Source organism: Drosophila innubila, chromosome X, assembly GCF_004354385.1.
Source record: "Drosophila innubila isolate TH190305 chromosome X, UK_Dinn_1.0, whole genome shotgun sequence".
NCBI classification, from domain to species: Eukaryota; Metazoa; Arthropoda; class Insecta; order Diptera; family Drosophilidae; genus Drosophila; species Drosophila innubila.
In genome coordinates this window covers 37409596-37420266 of record NC_047626.1, presented here as the reverse complement: position 1 = coordinate 37420266, position 10671 = coordinate 37409596, and the positions used below count along the sequence as shown (strand labels likewise).

Here is a 10671-nt window from a genome sequence, read left to right as displayed (position 1 = left end):
TTCGCGGTGATCACTTTGTGCCTTTAATGCTGTATTTTCTTATAGATATGCTGGACAGCCCAGTTAGCGGGAATTCGTCATCTACTCGAAGCTCCAGTGATAGCTACTCATCCAGCTCATCGACCAAACAATTGCTCAGCTCTAACCCATCCACAACGGCAGCCAACATCATAGTAGATGACAAGACTGCAATACAAAATGCAGTCAACGTTTAAGAATGAATCATATGTACGATAAAAAAATCCATGCTTGACAAGTGTATTATTTATATACACGAAAATACAATTAGTCAAGTAATTGCTTTGACAAAATAAAAAGTGCACATATTTTGTTCTGCAACTTTTGTTGGTTTTTTATCTTTGGGCAAGACCTGCACTATGAGGTACCCGTCAAAATTAAAATAATTACATTTTGTTCCGCTAGATCCATCAAATCGACCACTGTGCATACTCGGTGATATTGTTTGAACTTGGAAATCCGGACAATCACTTAATTTAGACACTGCCTAGATTATCGAGATTATACTGTAAAAAAAAATTTATTTGATATCATTGCGGACGGCAGACCGCGCTAGTGTGAAAGGTGACTAGCGATGTATATAGCTAATATGGAAAATTTGCTACGACTTTCCGATCAAATCGGGATATATAACGATCGAAAGGTATAGTCTTAACTAACAATATTGTATACTTAGGGCCGTTTTCTCATCATAATTCCAAAACCTACTTTACCGATAGGAAACTTTACCGTAAATGTGGGTTCTAACTTTTTTCGTTCTCTCATCTTGATTTTAATATAACATTTAGAATTGTGACTAAGTTGGCAGCTCGGTTCCACAAAAAAATGTCACTCTTTTAAAAATGAGCAACACTTGTCGGAAAATTTGGCGCAAAATTTAAAATCCTGAAATTTTTGCGTGAACTGTGCCTATATATCAACCGCTTTGAGAGCTAGATCAATCAAATTTGGCAGGCAGACTACCATGAATGTGGACTAATTTAAAAGTCTTTAAAATTTTTCCACGCCACCGTTGTCCAATGCAAATCGCAAAAACAATATATATAGAACTCTATTGTTATTAAAGTGTTATTCTTAGCTATTATTTTGCTTATTCTCATTAATATCAGATAAACATCGCGGTAATAAATTAGGATAAATGATGATAAGCAATTCAGGCTCCTAAAAGTTTGCGATAATTGATACACTGCATGGCGTTGTCCTCAGCAACACCGAAATAATCGTAATTGGCGAATGTTAAGCCCTTAAAGCTTGGATGACCTGCCCTGTAACTTATAGCCTGCCTGCCTGCAAATAAATTTTTGAAAAGAAAATCAAAGTTCCCTTGAAAACCAATTTGTCTAGACGGTAAGGTTGCACTATGGGGAATTTTCCCGATATTTTGGAATAAATTCAATTTTTGAAAGTTATTAAAATACATTCTTCATAACAGCAATCGATCCGGAAATGTCCTAACTGTAATGTTACATACCAGAAACTTTAACAGAATTCGCCACTGCTAAGTTATAACAGTGCAAAGACAGGTAATTGTAATTGAAAAGCTCGTCCTGTCAAAATTGTTGCATTTTTGATCAAACTTTGTATAAAGAAAACTAATAGATTTTGTTAATAAATTAAAAAGTTTTGATATGCAATCTGTTTGTACTTTGTGTTTAAAAGCTTGGATGGTAGAATGTGGTCCTATTGTCCTCGTAATTGTATAAAAAAGAGAGCCATCTCACTCGTTAAAATTTAAAATGAAATCTCAACTATAAATGGAGATATAAAAAAAGGTCCAAAATACCCCCATAATATTTAGACGTATTGTAGATAAATTAGTTCTTGTAATGTCCATGTAATTACATTTTGCGATATTTTGCGATATTTTATAAAAATTAACATTTTAGCATGTAACCTCAAATTTCAAAATGCAGGGTTTGCTTTACAAAGGTAAAAAGAGCAAATGAGGTTGCTTTTTTGAGCTACTTTAACGCGATAATTGTTAGCATTATTTAAATACTATTACACGAATTTTATGAGATAAATGTTGGAGGTTTCCTTTTGTTTTTTACATATTAGAATTAAATAGAAAAAGTCATATCTGTTCATTACACTGAAAATTGGCGTTTTACAGCCGATTTTTCTATATGATATGGTAGTCTAACGTTGACTAAAATGCCAGAAACTTACAATCACTTTAAACTAGTGAGTTTGGCCTTAAAATATAAAAAAATAACAAGGTTTTTGAAAAAGGTTTTTTTCTTACCGATAATTCATATTATTATTTTTATATGATATAGCTTACCGACTTAGATGAAATTTTACAAACACGTTAGGAGCATAGTAGCACGCCTAAACTGCAAGTTTGGTGTGAATAGCTTAAAAAACAAAAAATTTGCATATCGCAGAATCCAGAAAAAAACCGGCACCCCGCCCACTTTATTAGGACATTTGCGTATTGATATTATATGCCCAATGCAAAAAACTGTATTGGTTCTCGAGTTATTAATTAATTCCAAAAAATGGCGAAAATCCCCGTAGTGGGTTGATAGCAAGATGAGACGAGCTGCCAACTTAGTCACAATTCTAAAAGTTATATTAAAATCAAGATGAGTAATGAAAAAAGTTAAAGCCTACATTTAGGTCTCCTATGGGTAAAGTAGGCTTTAAAATTATGATGAGAAAACGGCCCTTAAAATTTGAAATGAAAATGAAAGTTAGTTTCTTTGTTTGTCTGTTTGAATCAAAGCGCTAAGAAACTTTAGATTTGATGATGGAGATTTTTTCCTCTTTGAAAATCTAGAAATGTTGGTCTACGACTTTTTGGGAAAACCACTAGTTTGGCGAAAAATCGGCAAGTTCTGATAAAATTGGTTCGCCCACAGTTTTCAAGTTTGCACATTTCTCAAAAGGGCTCCGATCAGTGCGGACGGCAGTTTGCGCTAGAGACGCAAGCAGCACGAAGGGTGCGAAAGGCGACTAACAATATATACAGCTAATAACGACTGTCCGATCAGATCGAGTTATATGCCGATCGAAAGGTTTAATCCTTACTAACAAAATAGCATACTTAAACTTTTGCTAGCTCACCTGGCTCATGAGATAAGGGGGTGTAAGTGGGAGGGTCAAAACTTAAATGATTGCAGCTAATGGGACCGTTGGGGCCTTTCGGTAAAATTGTTTGTTTTTTAAAAATTCTTATCAAAAATAAGAGTCTATTGATACCTCACCGATATTGATATCACCGAAGTCTGACAGCTAGTTCAAAAGATGACGGGTTTTTATTCCTTTTCGAAAAAGTAGAAATGTTTATTTTACGACTTTTGAAAAAACCGCTAGCTTAGCGGGGAAGCGCTAAATCCCTCTAAAATTGAAATATCAACAGTTTCCAAAACAAAGAAGCTACAGATATGTACTATACATCGCTGAAAACGTAATTTAAAGGACTTTTAGGCGTTCCCTTTTTTCCTTAAGCACTCAGGTAACATTCAACAGGTGAAATAAGGTTTTTTAGCTTACATTTTGGCGATTTCTGACAAAACGGATCTAACGATTTTTATTTGTTTTCAATATGTGTTAAAATAAAATTTTGCGTTCTTTGGTATTTGAAACATACATTTTGGCTGAGGGGTTTGAAAGATATTACATGTTAACTGAATATATACATTTTTCGATCGGTCATAAATTACGTTTTATTACGAACATTTTTTTTTTTTTTAGATATCCAAGCCAGTCTTACAGATAATGCTTTTAAGTCAGTCTTATACATCCTGACCAAAATTGGCTCAAATCGGTCCACTATATCATATAGGTGCCATAGGACCGATCGCTACAAAATCAAGTTTTAGTATGAAAAACTTTTTTTGTTTTTGGAGATATCTCAATCAAACTCAAAAATTGGGTATCTTTAATTGCCCATTACATCCTAACCAAATTTGGAAATCGGATCACTGTATCATATAGCTGCCTTAGGAACGATTGAAACGAACGGCCGATAAGCAATCCTTAGCATGAAAAACTTTTTTAAGTTATCTGTACCAAACTTACAAATTATAAACGTCGTATTGCCTTATACAACCTGTCCAAATTTGGTCGGAATCGGCCCATTATTACATATAGCTTTCGTGGTACCGATCAGTCGAAAATCAACCTTTGCGTAAAACTTGATTCATTGTTTATATGCTAATTACTTACCCGTCTCTCCATAGATTTTGATGAATCTTAAACGACGCGTAACTAATGTAGCTATGTAAATAAAATAGAAAATAAAATGTAATAAATTTTTTTCGACTTTTCCTAGAATTTAAAAAAAAAAAACAAAAAAAAATCATCATATTCGAAAATTTATGTCTCTTGAACTACTGGTTAAAATCTAAAACTTTGAATAAGAGATATATTTACTAGCTTTCAAGCTTTTGAAAATCGGTTTTGTCATTCTCGAGTAATGATATGTGGGCGAACCTCTAAAAATAAGATACGACAAAAAAGCCAGAATTTTAAAAAATTGTACAAAAATATGTTTTTTGTCATATGAGGCCCCAAATCTATCAAAACTAGTTGGACGGAGATACAGTCGAGCATTCTCGACTATTGGAGACCCCGTACTTACTATGGAAAAAGCTAAGACAAAAACACAAAAGCAAAAAAAAACTATTTTTTCATACTATGACTTGATTTTCGCCCGATCTGTCCTATGACAGATATATGATATAGTGGTCCGAATTGAACCAACTTCGGTAAAGATGTATAAGACCAACTTAAATGCATATTCTAAAGGCTTAAATATCATATCTCATAAAACAATAAAGATTTACATACTAAGACTTGATTTTGAACTAACTTTGATCAGGATATTTAAGTTACGATATCTCAAAAAACAGAAACGTTTCTCATTCTAACACTTGATTTTCGCCCGATCGATCCTATGACAGCTATTAGATATAGTGGTTCGATTTATATAAGACTAACTTAAATGCATATTCTATAAGTTTGGTTATAATATCTAACTAAACAAAAAAGTTTTTCATATTTACTAAGACTTGATTTTCGTCCGATCGGTCCTATGACGGCTATATGGATGTATAAGGTAAGGATGTATAAGACTAACTTAAATGCATATTAATTTTTCGGCTGTTGCCCAGTGTTATTATTATTATGATTATGATTATGATTATGATTATGATTATGATTATGATTATGATTATGATTATGATTATGATTATGATTATGATTATGATTATGATTATGATTATGATTATGATTATGATTATGATTATGATTATGATTATGATTATGATTATGATTATGATTATGATTATGATTATGATTATGATTATGATTATGATTATGATTATGATTATGATTATGATTATGATTATGATTATGATTATGATTATGATTATGATTATGATTATGATTATGATTATGATTATGATTATGATTATGATTATGATTATGATTATGATTATGATTATGATTATGATTATGATTATTATTATTATTATTATTGTTTATTTATTTATTTGTTTCCTAGTGGTTCAAGTATTAAAGTTGCTTATTGTGTCGCACTAGTCACTATGATGAAAAACAAATTGTCTTTATGGATGTTACAATATGCACAACCATATATTTAAAACAAGTGGGCGGTTACAGTAGATCACGCTCGACAGTAGGAAACTCAGGCCCAGGTACACTCTACTGAGGTTGATTTTCGACCAATTTCTCCTATGGCAGCTATATGATATATGGATCCGAATAAAACCAAATTTGGTCAGAATGTGCAAAACCAGTCTTTTAAGATATCTCAAAAAAAAACTTTTTCATACTAAAAGTTATGACGGACAGACAGGCGGACATGGCTCAATCGATTCGGCTGTTGATCCGGATCAAGAATATATATACTTTCGAGGGTCTGCCACGCCCCTTTCTGCCTGTTACATACATTCTGCCAAACACATTATACCCTTTTTTGCCAACTTCAATGGGCTCAGGGATGTATTTAGGGTAATCCCGAGATGGATAACTTGTTCAGCGTACTCAATTGGTGTGCTTTAAATCATTAGTCTTGGTAAATTCTTCTTTATCAACTTCTTCTTGAATATGACGATGCATTGCGATTTGGCAGGGTTTATTGTCAGACCATTCATTTTGGCCCATTCATTGACCACCCTAATGTCCCTAGTGCAAGTGTCTACAATTTTCTAAAATCATTCAACCTACCACTAACATAAAACTGCACGTCATCTGCATACATATGAAAATCGCAATTCGTCAAATAAAATGAAAAACCATTAATATACATAGAAAACAATAATGGGCCAGAATCGAACCTTGGGGGACACCACGATTAACTGACAATAAGGACGATGAAATGGACGACGTAACAACAGCCTGACGACGATCACAAAATACGAATGGATTAATTTTGTTGCACTAACACTACAGACTATTAAGTTTGGAGCACAGTGTCTGATGATTTACGGCATTGAAGGCCTTACTAAAATCGGGAAGCCTAATGGTGCATTTACACTAGTTGATAAACAAGTCAACGTTGATATCAACTTTATCAATCCTAGTGTTAACAGCTGTCAACTTGATCAACTGTTGCGTTGACAGTAGATTGACAATGCGAGAATCATCAATTGTTGCTCTGAGTGTAAACACAGTGTAAACACTTTGTGTCAACAGTTGAAGATACAATCGGCGCGTTGACAACACAAAATTAAGTTGAGCTCGTGTTCATTCTTTTGCTTTGTGTTGACAAACTTTATGTACAGATTGGAGGTAGCAACACTTCGCTCGCCATCCGATTTATTTAATGTTGTCTGTTATTTCAAGTGTGCAGTCTATAAAAAACAATAACTAATAATAAAATGTTATTAAAAAATAAATATTCATTTATTTATATACATATTTATTGAAAGATATTGTCTCAAATGATCGGAAAAAACCACTTTCGTCTCGATCCAAATAGAGTTCTTGAAAACACATTGCTCGCTTGCATTTTTTTAGCTCTTGCTCTTCCTCGTCCTCAAGAGCTAAAACCAAACGTTGATGCGTTGATAAGTAAATCTGTCCTCCCATGATCTTCTCAAAGGCCTTTGATAAAAATGGCAATATCGACACTGGTCTAAATTCGTCTTTCCCTTTCCCTAAAGGGATAGGGATAATTTGAGCCAATTTCCATTCACTAGGGAAAATCGACACTGTAAGAGCCGTATTAAAAATGTGTGTTATGTGGGGTATTATTTTTGGCAACAGTATCCTTAAGAACTTGGGGTAAATTTTGTCTGGGCCTACAGCATTTAATTTGACTTTACTGATCGCTTTAAAAACGCCAAACTGACTTACACAAGCAAAACTATAACTACTATCACAGTTAAGATGAGGTACGGTTTTGGGATTATCAAGTCTACAAATATATGATTTAATTCATTAAAATCAACCTCTGCATTTATAGACCCATTTTTGTGTTTTCCTTTACTTTATTGCTTAATTTCCTTCCATTTTTGAGAAGAAGATATCACGCTATTAAATTTTTATGAATAGTAAGAACGTTTGGAGGTTGCAATTTCTGATCTGACTCGCGCTCTTAATCGTTTATATTGTAAACTATGGTTTGTTGATTTATACCGCTTCCATTTTGCATTTGCCTCATCTCTGGTTTTTATTAGATTTTTTATATGACCATTAAACCGTACTTGTTGGGTAGGTTTAATGTTTTTTTTTTGATTTCTGGAACAAAACTGTCAAGCAATACCAGAATTTTGATGTTGAGAAGATCAAGTTTGGAGCAATGGTGGAACACAAGTGGATTTCATCGAAAAAAATCTCTATACACTATAGAGTACTTATCACTATATATGGGAATGTCATTTGTCATAAAAGTAAGGTCATGTTTTGAGAATACAGGTACTGAGAATTGGTCAAAGAGATTCCGATATACTTTTATCACTTACAAAAAAATACGTCAAATAGGGTATCACAGGTGCTTCAAAAAAATGTGTTGGCTCAGTTGTATTGACAAGAGTCAAACCTAAAGAGCTAATTTCATCTACGAGATGACGCTCGGTCAACATATTACTGTTAAGATCGCCAGCCAAGATTATACTGCTATAGCTCATTAAAACGTCACAACAGTGTTGTGACAACACGTTAATAAAGCCTGAATAGTCAGTGTTTTTATTTGGTCTGTATGCGGAGCCAATAAGGGTTTATTTGATTCATGCTTGGGTTCTATACTCAGGAATATAAATTCTATTGCACTGTTCACAGGCTGTTTGCATATTTTTTTGCATTTAATGTTGTTCCATACATAAATCGCTACTCCTCCTCCGTGGCCCTCACGATCGGAAAGAAAAAGATTGAATCCTACACAAGATACTAACATATTACTAACACTGGACGTAAACCAAGTTTCGGTATCACAAATTATATCTACTTTTGAATCTTAAAATATAAACGTTAATTCATCGATCTTCTACCTATTATATAAATAACACTAGGCAATAAATTTAAACTTTTCGCTATTACAAAAACCAAACCCAACTTTTTTTAATGGATATGGGGCCCCAAACGACGAAAAACATTTTTTTTCTATGGTGAGATTTTTTTTTAAATGTTTTAAAATTTAGCTTTTTATACCCTGAGCCCATTGAAAATGGGCAAAAAAGGGTATAATGCGTTTGGCAGAATGTATGTAACAGGCAGAAGGGGCATGGCAGGCCCCATAAAGTATATATATTCTTGATCAGGATCAATAGCCGAGTCGATCTAGCCCTGTCCGTCTGTTGAACGCTTCGATCTCAGAGACTATAAGAGCTAGAGACTTCAAACTTCTTATGTAGATTCCTGGAAACCATACGCAGGTCAAGTTTGTTTCCAATTTTGGATGCCACGCTCCCTTCGCCCACAAATCGCACAAAATTATTCACAGGCCCAATTTTTTAAGATATCACTCCTTAACTGAACAATCAGGTGGGAAGTAAGTCTATTAAACGACCCTGAAAATTTCAATTTCGATTGACCCATAAAAAAGAGAAGATATTTCGGAATTTCATTTAATTCAATAATTACATTTGCATGGCAAGTTGAACGTGCGAGCGAGACAGCATGTATTCGTTTATATGCAAGGCGCGCACAAAACCAGTACGAAATAGTACCCATTTTTTTTGGGTATCGAGCTAGAATCGAGCGATAAGCAAATGTATTATCGATATCATGTAATGAAATTGTTGATGTATAATTTATGTATATACAAATATACAATTTGATTAAAATATAATTGTCTTAATATATAAATATGTATTTTTGCATGGCAAAATTCCTTATGACGTCACAATTTTCAATATAGTCGGGCATAAGCTGATTGCTATTCACGAAACTGCATGAGAGGAAAAGCGATCATTTTGCAGCACTACTTTTGCATGGTTACCGAGCACTGAAAGCTGCAAAATAATAATTTTAATTACTTATATTTCCGATTTCTCACACATATATATAATAAGTATCTGCTTAAAATCATTGTAATTAAAAAACTAAACATTTACATTTCCCGCTTTAAGAATCTCATAATATTAGATATTGTCTTTTATTTCAAATTTCGCGCGCACTGCAGCAGCCTTTGGCAGGTTTGTTTGTTGCGTGAGAGAGAGAGAGTGAGAGAGGAAAATATTTTATACCCCGAGCCCATTGATATATAGCTGCCATAGAAACGATACATCGAAAAAAAAGTTATAGTATGAAAAAGTTTGTTTGTTGAGATATAAGAACCAAACTGATAGAATATGCATCTCGGCTGGTACTATACATCCTGAATAAGTTTGGTTAAAATCGAGCGTGCTCGACTGTAGCCGCACCACACCGCGAGCGAAGTGAGAAGGGGCGGAGCCCCCTTGTTTTACTTTAAAATTCGAGAAAAAGTCGAAAAAAATGTATTACATTTTTCTTTTCTAATTTATTTTCATAGCTGCATTAATTACACGTTTATGATATGATACATTAAAATCTATGGAGAGACGACGATATAATATTATTTTGTGTCTAGGCATGTTTTTGTTGACTTTGATGACTTCCTTGTGGAGCGGCATGACCTTAAGTATGAACATTTTTTTGTGATTTTTGAGATATCTTAACCAATCTCACACAATATCAATTTGATGTCGTTTTACACATTTTGACCATATTTGGTTCAAATCGGTCTACTATATCATATAGCTGCCAGAGGTGATCTCGGTTCAGAATCAGCCTTTAGTATGAAAACTTCTGATGTTTCTTAAGATATATCATCCAATCTCGCTGGTGTGTATCTGGTAATGTGTTATATATCCCTACCGAATTTGGTTCAAATCAGTTGACTTTTCAATATAGCTGCCATAGGAACGATCAGTCGAAAATCCAACATTAGTATGAAAAACTTTTTTAGTTTTTAGGATTTTTCAACCAAACTCACGAGCTGAGTATTCTATATTGTCCATTACATCATCACCAATTTTGGTTTAAATCTGTTCACTATATCATACAGCTGCCAAATGACCGACCGGACTAAAATAAAGTTTTAGAATGAAAACCATTTTTTTTTTGGAGATATCTCAATCAAACTGATAAATTGGGTATCTTTAATTTCCATTACAAAGTAACCAAATTTGGTAGAAACCGGACCACTATATCATCTAG

At 33.6% G+C, this 10671-nt stretch overlaps 1 protein-coding gene across 4 annotated transcripts in view; it reads left to right on the top strand.

Annotated features, from left to right (window-relative positions):
* LOC117782000 (E3 ubiquitin ligase Rnf157) overlaps positions 1-339 on the top strand; it is a 33993-nt gene extending 33654 nt beyond the window's left edge. For 2 of the 4 annotated variants that reach the window (XM_034618922.1, XM_034618915.1), the window contains exon 3: positions 46-304. In XM_034618922.1, the coding sequence (XP_034474813.1) occupies positions 46-174 (129 nt within the window). In that variant the 3' untranslated portion in view covers positions 175-304. Of the gene's footprint in view, positions 1-45 lie in introns of all 4 variants that reach the window. The other 2 variants (XM_034618907.1, XM_034618930.1) reach the window with 2 other exon arrangements.
* The last annotated feature ends 10332 nt before the right edge of the window (positions 340-10671 follow it).